This window comes from Saccopteryx leptura, chromosome 10 (assembly GCF_036850995.1).
Source record: "Saccopteryx leptura isolate mSacLep1 chromosome 10, mSacLep1_pri_phased_curated, whole genome shotgun sequence".
NCBI lineage: Eukaryota > Metazoa > Chordata > Mammalia > Chiroptera > Emballonuridae > Saccopteryx > Saccopteryx leptura.
The window spans coordinates 8454843-8466736 of NC_089512.1; the positions used below are offsets into that span (position 1 = coordinate 8454843).

Genomic DNA, 11894 nt, shown 5'->3' on the forward strand with positions numbered 1-11894 from the left:
GACACACGCACAAACGCATACACATTCCACCCAAAGGCGGCGCTCTCGGGCCACGGGTCCACACAGACACACACAAACACGCATACACAGACCTACATACAAACATGCAAATAGACAGGCATACAGATACACATACAAATATGTAGGAATGCAGATATACAGTAGAATCAAACAGCTAGACATGTGTGAACAGATATACACATACACACACATACATACAAACAACACATTCCTTTATCATCGATGTTGAGCTAGTTGGGGACAGGGAGCCTGACAATGTGGCCTCTGGACAGGGCCAGCACATCGTGGTTCACACCCAGACTGTCCCCTGACTTGCACACTGGAGTTGGGAAAGGGTGCTGGGGCGCAGGGTCCCCAGGAGGGTCTCGGGATGACTGACACCCAGGCTGTCCCCTGACTTGCACACTGGAGTTGGGAAAGGGTGCTGGGGCGCAGGGTCCCCAGGAGGGTCTCGGGATGACTGCAGAGCACAGCGTGAGAGTGGACAGCAGCAGGTGAGGGCCTTGTGTGCCAGGTTCTGAGAGTTTGGACCACAGGTTCTGAAGCTCTGGGAAGGGAGCTCGGGTGGCCACCAGCCCACCCTCCCATGCCCAGAACCAGGGTGGCCTTTCCCCTCCTCCTCACCAGGAGGAGCCCCTGGGGGCTGCTCATCCCCGGAGTTCCCCACCAGGGGTGATGGCCGTGTCCCCTCCCACAGTGGTACCCGCTGAGGAGAACTGCAAAGGGGGCTCCAGTCAGGGTGGGGGGGATGGAAACCTGCCTCTGCCGCCACTGAGACTGATGGTAGGAGTTGGGGGGCTGAACATGGAGGCGCAATTTATGCAGGCGCATGAAGGGGCCCCATGTCCCCTCTTCTCCCCCACAGACGGAAGGCTGAGGACAGAAGGGACAGTTGTAGGCCTAAAATCCAGTCTTCTGCCTCCCAGACCCTGGCCCCTTTCCTGACCCGCAGCCCTTGGGTGGGGGGAGCTCTACAGAACCCACGCCCACCCTCTTTGGGCCCCCCTCCCCCTGTATGGCTGAGGCTGGTGAAGGAGGAAACCTGTTACTTGAGGATGTTCTGGCTTTGGGTCCTGAGGGCCACATGTCTGCCTGAAGGAAGGATAGGAGCCTTGTCCAGGCGGCCAGAACCCAGCCAGGGGGCCCCGGGCACTATCACACCGGCCAGGAGACCTGACAGGGGCCTGACCTCAGAGGCGAGGCTGAGGCTCAGAGAGGGAAGGCTGCTTGGCCAGGATCACACAGCACACACACGGAGCCAGCCAGGGAGTCTGGCTGGGGAGTCCCGACCGCCTCGGCCCCGGCCGGAGCTTGTTTCAGTTGGCTGTGGTAGCCTCGGGCTGGCATGGAAGCCTGGAGCTGACCGAGGAGGCGCCAGGGACCAGCAGCTGGACCCACCCCAGCCTGTGTGCCCGGCAAGCCACACTCCTCCGGCCCCTCGGCCTGGGGTCCCCACAGCCAGATCTGTCTTCTAACAACCAAGGCAGAGCCAGGGCCCTCTGAGATACCTCCGGGACAGGTCTGTGTCCCCTCAGACACCCTCAGAGCAGGGCGGCGTCCTCTCAGACCCCTGGGCAGGGTCATGTCCTTTCTGATCTTCCAGGGAACTCGCTCCCCTTTCTCCTCTGCCTGCTTTCCCCTCCCCACCTGCCCAGGTGGGAGGGCTGAGGGGGCAGTCATCACGCCCACCCTCTCTGGGTGGACGTGTGGAGCCCAGCTCAGTCTCAGTTCTCGAAGGGCTTGCAGGTTGAGGGTGGGCAGAGCTGTCTCTTCTATGGCCTTGGACCCTGCAGACCCCTTGGAGCTCGGAGCTGTGGCCTCCCCCAGCCTTCCCTAAAGCCGGGCCTGTGTTCCAGGGGCCCCCAGGAGGGTGCATTCCCCCTAAGGATCTTCAGAGGTCCCTCTCCCAGCCCGGGCTGACAGGAGACAGGTGAAGAGGGCCTGTCCACATGCCCGAGACCGGTGGGAGCCGAAGGCCCCATTCCTGGCCCAGTTTGGAGTCCGGGGCGGCCATGGCCAAGGAAGCCGAGGAGTAGGGGTCTCTTGGAGCCCTTCTCCCTGCCTGTCTGCCTGCCGCCCGACTCAGGCGGTGTTTACGTGTTCCCTGCGGCTTGGCTGAGCCGTGGGGCCCTGAAGGGAGAAGTGACCACCTGGCTCCAGCCCCTGCTCAAGGCAAACAGGGTCCTGACTGCCCGCCAGGCCCACTGAGGGCTCCCACTTCCTCTGCCAACACCTGCATAGCCCAGGTGAGGCTCGGGGGCCTGAGTGGGAAGGCTGGTCCTGCCCTAGAGGCTTGAACTGCTGTAGGAGGGCCTGACCTGTCCCGGGTGTCCAGTTCAGGGGGAAATGGTGCCCAGTCTAATGAGGGGGTCCTGGCCTTCTCCTGAGGGGGGCAGCCTTCATCAAGGAGGCGTCCAGTTGCATATGGAAGGTTTAGGCCCTTCCTGGGGGCACTAAACCTGAGTGAGGGTACCCAGCATGTCCTGGGGGCATTTAGTCCAAGAGAGAATCACAGCCCTATCCTGGAGGGCCCCTCTGAAAGGAAAAGGTTAGTAAGCTTGAGGGGTGAGCACCTCACCGTCCTGGGGGCACTCAGTCTGAGGGGTGAGCACCTCACCGTCCTGGGGGCACCCAGTCTGAGGTTAGTAAATTTGAGGGGTGAGCACCTCACCGTCCTGGGGGCACCCAGTCTGAGGGGTGAGCACCTCACCGTCCTGGGGGCACCCAGTCTGAGGGGTGAGCACCTCACCGTCCTGGGGGCACCCAGTTTGAGGGGTGAGCACAGTCCTGTCCTTCTGCGGGAAGAGCACAAACCCTGCCCTACAGGGAGTCCCGTCTGAGAGAGGGGCTCAACTCTGTCCTGGGGCACCAGTCTGTGGGGGAAGGCACAGCCTTGCCTGAGGGTGCCCAGTCGGAAGGTTTCAGGGTGAGTGGGCCCCACGGGCTCTAGAAGCCTCCAGAGGGGTCTGGGCTGGAAGATGAGCCCGGGGCCCCGCCAGCCCAGGGCTCAGGGACTGCCTGTGGGGCGGGTGGGGTCAGGTGCTGTGAAGGCCCAGTGGTCTGCAGGTCCGGAGCTCTGGTTCCTGGAGAGGGGCACCCGACCACCCTGTGGGGGGATTTGGGGTCTGTCCTGTGTAGGTCTCCTTCCCCCAGCCACGCCTGACCCGAGGGCCCTTCCCGACGGCCAGTTCCCCACCACATGGCCATTTCCCTGCCCGGCGGCCTGCTTCCCCTGGCCCTGTGCCCTCCTCTGGCCTCCACATTAGAGCAGGGCCCCTTCTCAGTGTTCTCCCTCAGAACCTCCAGTGCTCACGGGCACGCTGCACGCTCAGCGTGGCTCAGTGGCCCTCCGCGTCCCAGCCTGTGCCCCTCTTGCCCTGCCCCAAGCGGCTCACGTCCTGGAGCACCAGGGGCGCACCAGGCCCCGGGACAGTTGTTCGCCCTGCCCACCATCTGGAAGGTCAGTCGGGGCTGGGCCTGAGGCTTCTCAGAGTGTGCCCACGCCACCCACCCACCGCCAATGGGAGCTGGAGGCCCTGGCCTCACGACCCTGCCTAACCCCCAGTGAGGGGGTGCTGCTGCAGGTGGGTCCACGGAGGAAAACAAGACACTGAGCTGGAGCTGAGGGGAAGGAGGGCCGGGCTGGGCCACCAGCTTGCAGAGGCCCGAGGCAGGGCCATCGGCACATCCCAGCAAGAAGCCCGGTCTGGCTGGAGCACGGGTCATGCAGTTGGGTTAGTTCAATGTCAGGCCAAGGAGAGCCTATGCCATTCCAGGGCCCCAGACTGGGCTGGGCAGGGGCGACAGAAGGTGGTGGGTAGGTATTGGGTGGGGATGCTTAGTTACCCTCAGGCCCACAGTGAGCTGCTGAGTCCTGCCAGCCGGCTCTCTGGGCCCAGACCCCGCGCTCCCTGACAGTTTCTGAGTTGCAGCAGAGACCCCAGCCGACCTTTCACTTAATGACTCTGGTACCCCCCCCCCCCCCACTATCTCCGGTCACTAGAGATGTGTGGTCACTAGGGATGTGTCAGGTCCAGGCTGCGGGTCAGGTGTGGAGGGCTCACCGAGTGTCCCAGCCTCAGCGGGGCACAGCATGGCCACTAGGCAGGCAGGAAGGGGCCTGTAGTAGGGCCTCAGGCTTAGGCCACATGGCCAGGAACCTGAAGGACCTGTTGTTGGCCTCGGGCAGACAGTGACTGGGGGCCAGGTGGAGAGCTGACTCAGGGGAGACAGGGCCAAAGGTAGCCTGGGTCCCCCACGGGGCTTGGGTACAGTTGTGGGGAGCAGGTGAGGTGGCAGCTGGTGGCAGGGAAAGGCTGGGGTGCACTCCTGCACAGGGGTCTTCCAGGTACCGGGACAGCAGACGAGCCTCTGTAGACCCAGCACGGCCTCTCCCAGGCCCTTTCTGCCGGACTGGGCCCTGGCCCCAGGGACTGGCCCGTGTTGTTGGACCCCACCTGAGGTGAGGCTCCAGAACTCCCCCTGACTGCCAGCCCCCTTCCCTCCTGGAGTGACTCGGGGCCCCAGCTCAGACCACAGGAAGCCACACACTGCTTCCTTTTCCCTTTTCTTTCTTTTTTTGTTTTCCTCCTGTTTCGTCCTCCCAGCCCAGCCGTGAGTGGGCAGCCCGGCAGCCACCCGTCTCTTGGTCCGTCTGTCTGTCCAGAGGTCCAACCCTTGGGTCCCTGATCACATGACGGTCTCCCACTCCGCCTGCAGCAGGGCGGGCGGCCGCTCCAGCGCAGGGGCCTCCTCGTCCAGCCCTGAGCAGGAGCCGTTGAGGAAGCTGTCGTCCTTGGGAGCGGCCGCGGTGGGCGGTGTGGTCTGGAGGGCCGGGGCCCCTGGCTTGGTGTGGCCGGGCAGCTGGGGGTGGCCGTTGGTGGTGGCAGCGGGCAGCAGGCGGGGGCTGAGGGGCAGGCCGAGTCCCGCGCGGGAGCCCACATTGGTCACACTCGTGTGAGACACCATTGGGCCGTAGCTGTAGCTGCTGCTCCCGCTGCGTGCCTTGCGCTTGAAATCCAGTGCCAGCGTCCAGCGGCTCCAGGACTTCTTGATCTCAGCCTGTACCTGGAGCGGCAGGAGCACGGGGGGCCATCAGGCGTGCCCCCGACCCCTCCGCCAGCTGTCACTCCAACCCCAGCAGTGCCCCATCCCTGCCCTGACAACGCTCGGCACTGGAAGGAGGCAGAGGAGGCGGGATCCCTGGAAAACTCCAAGGCCGAGTAAAAGCCCTGTCATCTGCAGAACGTGGTGTCTGGCTGCAGGCGGCTGACACACCCAGAAGCTACGAGGCTCAAATGGCCGAGTGTGACCGAGCCGCTCAATATGGATCATGGGGAATTCATGGAGAATTCAACTGTGGGGCTGGGGAGACACTGGGCTATGGCCAGAGATTGATGAGCTCACAAATCCTGGCCCATCCTGGGCCTGACTGAATCACCTGCAAAGACTTTTCACTGTATGTCTTTAGGGATGTTGTTGGAGAAATCAAGGAAGAACCGCAGAAGAACAGAGGGACGGGACGCGGGGGACCCCTTGGCACGTCTGCGTCCTCCCTGCCCTGCCCCACTGCTGCCCACCGCTTACCTCGCCATTGCAGAAACAGTATATGATGGCGACAAAAAATCCCTGTGGAGAGAGGCGCGGGGGTCGGGGGTCAGGGGTCAGGGCCGCGTCTGGAGGGGGGAGCAGCCCCCCGCCCTCAGCCAGGCGCACCTGGAAGGAGTTGAAGAGCATCTCGTAGTGCATCTGGACTTGCCAGAGCGTCCCTGAGACCTCGGTGTACGGTGTGGCCATGAAGACGATGTAGTGGACGCCGAAGAGCGGCATGAGCACCAGCGTGGACTTGAGCAGCTTCCTGGGCCAGCAGGGAGGGCAGGTCAGGCCCCTGCCGCTCCCCCCCCCGACAGGCGCCCGCCACCCCCACCTGCCAGCCCCAGGCTCGAGAAGCCACTAAGGGGCCTGAGGCTCTGGCCGCTAGCAGAGGGTAAGCCAGTTCACCAGAGACAATACTTTCCTGTCTTAGCAAAGGGCTCCTAAGGCCCTGTGGTTCGGAGGCTCCTGCAGTGGACCATAGCTTACAGTCCAGGCGTCCCCAAACTACAGCCCGCGGGCCACATGTGGCCCCCAGAGGCCATTTATCCAGTCCCCTGCCGCACTTCCGGAAGGGGCACCTCTTTCATTGGTGGTCAGTGAGAGGAGCACTGAATGTGGCGGCCCTCCAACGGTCTGAGGGACAGTGAACTGGCCCCCTGTGTAAAAAGTTTGGGGACCCCTGGCTTCCACAGTCCCCTGTCCCAGGGGCCCCCTGCAGGCACTTGGTCACTCCCCGATGGCCCACCCCTCAGGTTTCAGCTGATGTGCACCTTCTTGAGGCCAACCGTTGCCATCTGTCCCTCGGAATCCCTGTGACCAGCTCTTTGAGGAGAGGTCTGGGTTTGTCTCCGCCCTCACAAACCCGGGCTCTGGTGCGGCACCTGGCACCGAGTGGCCCAGGTTGGCTCTGGGGGGCCCCCAGGGCCTGCGGATACCAGGTGAGATCCCATCACGTTTGGTGGGACCAGCTAGGGAATCAGGAGCTGGGGCCTCCCCTCAAAACAAGCTTATTATTGCTTTTGTACGTGACTCTGGGGTCCGAGGGGCTCTGAACTCTGGAGCCTGGGCATGGCGGGTGGCTCACCGGTACTGCTGCCGCGTGTCACACCGGCCGGCGTTGGTCTCCCGCAGCTTGGTGGCGAGCACCCGGACAATGTTGATGAAGAGAAAGAAGTTGAGCTGTGGGAGTGAGAGAGGGCTGAGTGTCCGTGCTGCACCCCAGCGGGGCAGGGGCAGGCCGCTGGGACTTCACGTCGCACCCCAGGGCGGGGCAGGCAGAGGCCTCCAGGACCCCACGCCGCACCCAGGCTCTGCTCTGCCACTGCCACTGCCACCGCATCTCAGGCCCTGTGGCTCTGACCCTGGGGTCCAGGGAAGCTTCTACAGGCCCCTGTCAAGGGTTAATCACTGGGGTCAGTGACCCACACTCCCACCCAGCCCCGTGGCCACCCCTGCTCACCACAATGGATGCCAGGATGGGCACCTGGATGATCCACTTCTTGTTCCCAGAGCTCAAGTCCCAACACCTGGGAGAAGGAGAAGCATCAGCTCCCACCTGTCCTGTTCCCACCCTGGCCTGCCCACGGAGACGCCCCAGAGCTGGTCTACTCTGAAATTAGCTGTGGGGAACACGGGACAGGGGAGTGTCGGTTTGGCCAGGCTTGAGGCCACCCTCAAGAGTCCTCCTTTGAAGTTGCCTCTTGTGATCCTGAGGGGTTACCTGGCTCAAAGCTGGACTGAAACTTCCTGACGCTGGGGCCACGCAGGGCCAGGGAATAGGAGGCCCCCGCCGTATATGCTTCGCAGAGGAAGAGGGCGCCAGGGCTGATTCTGGCCTGTGTCACCCCAGCCCCCTTCTCCACTGGACCTACCCGGTGTTGGCCAGGGTGGCTCTCACACTGACCCACACAGCCACGAAGATGGCAGGCAGACCTGTGTGCACAGAGGGGGACAGAGTGTGAGGGACTGCAGACGCTGTTCAAGATGTCCCTCCTCAGCCCACCATGCCAGGCCCAGTCCCCTCATCCCTCATGACCCCGAGCTTACATCATCGTCGTCCCTGACCCCACCCTGACCCTGGACACCTTGGTGACAGGGCCAGACCTTGGACTGTGCTGCCCTGCTACCCCAACAGCCTCCCCTCGGGGCTCAAGACCCCGTTCTACCCTCTGCCCTCATCTGGACCTTGTATGTCCTACACACACAATCACACCTGTGGGGGTCGTGGTAGAACAAGGTATCAGTCACTTATCCACGCCTAGGCCATTCCTCCTCCCCTCCCCTACAGGGCGCTGCTCCGGAGTGGGGGGTCCCCTGTGTGGGGGAGAATCTTTACCTCCCAGCACTCCCCCCCACAGTTTAAAGGGTCCTAGCCACACGGATGAAGTTGGATGGAGTCAGGGTTGTCATTCTAGCTAGGTAAAGAACCGCAGGGGAACCTTGGGTGCCCAGGCCTAAGTTAGCCCAGGTGGCGCATGGTACATCTGAGCTCTGCCTCTAGAAAGGGAGCCAGGGTCTCCACCCCCCCAGCCCTCCACACTTCATTCTAGGATTGAGCACTCACGGGAGGGGGAGGGAACAACCTGGGTTTGTGAGAAAGAGAGCTGTGATATTCCTGTGCCACAAAGTTACAAAGTCCCTGTGTTCTCCATCGGTGCATTTCCCCCCTACCCTGACACCCTCTAGCCCCAGAGCCATCCTCAACTCCTGGGACCAGGCCTAGGTCGCCCCCAACTCTGGGCCTTGCCATGGGTGAGGTCAAGGTGAGGGTGTATGCCAAGGAGCAGGGAGGCGGTGGCTGTTGATCTGAGGGCCTCTGGGTGCTGAGCACTGGGAGGGCTCCAGCCACCAGGCCTACCCCTCTGCAGCCTGGCCAGCTGCCCAGAGCCCAGCCAAGCTCTGGAGCTGCCAACAATAATGGACAATTATCAGTAACTTGATCCGGAGCCCGCGGGGGAGGAGAGCGAAGCTGGGCTCCCTATCCTGCAGAGGGGCTGAGGAAGCCCAGAGGAAGCCCAGGGGAAGCTGAGAGCCGGGCCGTGGGCCCTGTGGGCTCCACACAGTGAGGGTACTGGTGGGGAAACAGGGTTCAGGAGGGAGAGGGCCCCAGATCCCCATTCCAGCTCCAGGATGACCTTTGACCCAGGATTAAGTCCCACATCCTGAACGGGATATGCTGTGTGGGTGCCCTACCCTCAGTGGTCCCCTCTGGGCCTGTCCCCCACAGACCCACACTGCCTGTCCCCCCCTCCGCCCCCCGCTGCCCCAGCGGCCCCCCCGCCCCCGCGTACCCCAGCCGAAGACCGTGAAGCCCCACAAGTACTTCTTCTCGGAGAAGAAGGCCATGAAGATGAGGCTGTGCAGGTACAGCCCCTCCACCAGAATCCAGTAGTAGTTGGTGGCCAGGAAGTACAGGAAGAAGGTCACAGCCACCCGGCAGCCAGCCTAGGAGACCAGCTGGAGTTAGCCAGAGGGCGGCCTGCCCCTGGGCATGTGGGGGTTCCAGTGCGGAGGTGAGGGGGGATGGAGCGTAAAGGGGAGAGAGGACAAATGACGCTAGTCAAGTCCTCGAAGAAGGGGCAGGTTCTGGTCCAAGTCCCCTACCAAGAGGGCAGGAGAGCACTCATGACAGTGGCAGAGGGCAAAGGTGAAGAAACAGGTGGCTGGGGCGTACAGGGCTGAGGCAGGAATGCAGGTGACCCCGCCCAGAGTGGGGGACCCTCACAAAGCCCTTGGCAGTAGGGGCTGAAAGCAGGGCTGAGGGGTGCGAGGGACACAGTGAGGTGGCTGTGAGTGGCCTGAAGCCAGAGGTGGCAGGAGACAGGCCGGGAGAGATGGCGGTGGCCAGGGGCCCCGGGCGTGGGCTGCGGGACAGGTGCACTCACGTAGCCGGCGGCGGCGGCTGCGGGCGGCGGGGGCGCCTGGGCGATGGCGCGCAGCTCTTCCTCGGTGAGGCGCTCGGCCTCATCGAGGGTGGAGCCCGAGTAGAGCACCGCGTCCTTGACGAAGATGCTCACGGCGCGAAGCATGAAGGACAGGAACAGGTGCATGTGGATGTAGTTGCGTGTGCAGTGCAGCCGCCTGCGGGGGCGCGACATCACCGTGGGTGGGGGCATGGGGACGAGCGGTGGTTGGGCAGGCAGCGGGCTGTGCGCGGTGGGTCGGGGCACCCGGCTGGGGCAGGGGTGCAGTGAAGGCGAGGGAGGTACCACACCCGGCCCCTCCCCGACCACGCCCACACCGCCCCGCCCCTCGCCCCGCCCACCTAAAGTAGGCCAGGATGAGCACAGCCACGGTGAGGGAGGCCAGCGAGACAGAGTAGCCCACGGTGTAGATCATGCCCAGGCGGTCAAACACCTCCTGTACAGGTGGGAAAAGCACCCAGGGTAACAGAAGCCAGGTTAAGGATGCTGGAGAAGTCAGGACTAGGTCACGGGTCGCAAATGGTGTGGGTGGCCTTACATCAGTCAGGCTGGGGACAGAGAAAGTCTCACCCGTTCACGGGTCTCGTTGGTCAGGAACTTGACGCATTCGCTGTAGTTGGCCCATGTCCGGTTGTGCCCTGGCACCAGCTCCCAGCTGCCATTGCGGTCACAGCGCCGGTAGGCATGGCCTGCAGGTCCATGGGAGGGTCGGGGTGGGCAGAAGGGTATGGAGCCACTGAAACCCTGACCTCCACGTTCTCGTACCCCTATTGGAGCCCACCCTATTCCAGCCCACTTTACCTTTGTGGTTGAAGTCATAAATGTAGTCAGGACAGGGCACAGCTACCACCTCCCCTGGTGCCCCCAGCGGCCAGCACAGGATGTGGTCCCACTCAGGAAGGCAGGGGCGCCCTGTGCCCATAGAGACAGACAGACAAGGTGGGGACACCAGTCAAGTCCACGGTTAGTGACCTAGAGGGATGACTACATCTGTGGTTGCTGGCCCCCTCAGGGACAGTTACACCCCAGGACTAGGGAACTCAGGCCTGGAGTGTTCTGGAGACACTGCGTTAAGCCCTTCCTCCCTCCTGTGCCCTGAACCCACACGGCCTCATAGAACTCACTATGCCCCTGTATGCAGGTCTTGGCGCTGGCCCTGAGGTTGGCAGAGGCAAGAGAGGCCAATATTTGCTGAGGTCATATAGCCGAAGGCCCTGCCCTCCTTGAGTGCTCAGACCCTGGCCAGCTCTCTCTCTTCTCTCTGCTCTTGGCCCCACCTTCCAGATGTCCCTGGAGAAGGGCAAGTTTACAAACTAACTCTCCCTCCACCGAAAATGCTTCCTATGTGACCCTTGCTGGGACCATGGACAGGAGGCAGAAGGTCTCGTTTCCAGTGCCGGCTGGACTCCCAGAGAGCTGCGGATCTCAAGCAGGTGTCCGCCCTCTGTACTTCAGTTCCTGCACTGGGAAGGTGGCACTGACCGTATCGACCCACGCTCCTGCCACCAGCCAAGGCCCGCCCCAAGCACCTGCTGTGAAATTCCAGCCAAGAACACTTTTGGGGCAGAGGTAACGTAAGTGCTCACTGCGGATTTGAGGGAGGGCGACAAGTCCCCTGTGGGGCTCTGGACTCACAGCGGAGATGCTACGTGACCTGCAAGGGTCCCCAGCTTCTGAATCTTCCATTTTCCACACCCCCAGTTCCCTTCTTTCCCCTGCAGGGCTCCAACCACAGGACTCTCCAGCCACCCTGGAAGGCTGCCTGCATGGCTGGACCCACCCCAGCCTGGTGAAAGGCTCTCTGTCCTGGGCACCATATTCCCAGCCCCGCCTGGCCAGGCCCACAATTCCCTCTGGTCCCTGGGGAGCCACAGGGTGACCACAGCCTCCCAGATGTGGCCCATCTGGAATCTGCTGCCCACCCAGCCGGTTCAAACCGGCCCTGTGGCTGCAGCCGGACTCCGCGTTTGTCTCTCCTTCCCTCCCTGGGGGACAACGCGGCCCTGCCTCGCCCTTCCTCTCTTCTTCTCTCTCTTCCTTGTCCCGCTGTCTTCGGCCCCGCCCTACTCTCCTGCCTGTCTCTATGGCCCGCCTCACTCAGTGTCTTGGTGCACCCTCCTCTGAGGGAGTCCCAGTCCCAGTTTGGAGCTCCTGGTCTCCTTTCTGTCTCTCCCTGCCTCTCTCTATCTCTGTCTCTCTCTGTCTCTGTGTATCTCTCTCTGCCCCTCTACCTCCCTGGCTCTGTCATCTCTCTCCATAGAAGGGGTCGTAGCCCCGGGTCCCCCTAACTGTGGTGCAGGGCACATTCTCTGCCCACATCTCCTAGGGGCTGGGCCCATCCAGCTTGCCTGTCGC

The 11894-nt window shown here is 62.8% G+C and overlaps 1 protein-coding gene across 4 annotated transcripts in view; it reads right to left on the reverse strand.

Moving 5' to 3' along the window:
- Positions 1 to 2837: 2837 nt before the first annotated feature.
- Positions 2838 to 11894, reverse strand: part of PTH1R (parathyroid hormone 1 receptor) — a 28153-nt gene continuing 19096 nt past the window's right edge. For 3 of the 4 annotated variants that reach the window (XM_066351116.1, XM_066351114.1, XM_066351115.1), the window contains 11 exons: positions 10341 to 10451; positions 10110 to 10228; positions 9881 to 9975; positions 9501 to 9696; positions 8907 to 9060; positions 7488 to 7548; positions 7076 to 7142; positions 6701 to 6795; positions 5737 to 5878; positions 5608 to 5649; positions 2842 to 5088 (listed from right to left, as the gene is read on the reverse strand). In XM_066351116.1, coding sequence (XP_066207213.1) covers positions 4711 to 5088; positions 5608 to 5649; positions 5737 to 5878; positions 6701 to 6795; positions 7076 to 7142; positions 7488 to 7548; positions 8907 to 9060; positions 9501 to 9696; positions 9881 to 9975; positions 10110 to 10228; positions 10341 to 10451 — 1460 coding nt within the window. In that variant the 3' untranslated portion in view covers positions 2842 to 4710. Of the gene's footprint in view, positions 5089 to 5607; positions 5650 to 5736; positions 5879 to 6700; positions 6796 to 7075; positions 7143 to 7487; positions 7549 to 8906; positions 9061 to 9500; positions 9697 to 9880; positions 9976 to 10109; positions 10229 to 10340; positions 10452 to 11894 lie in introns of all 4 variants that reach the window. The other variant, XM_066351118.1, reaches the window with a different exon arrangement.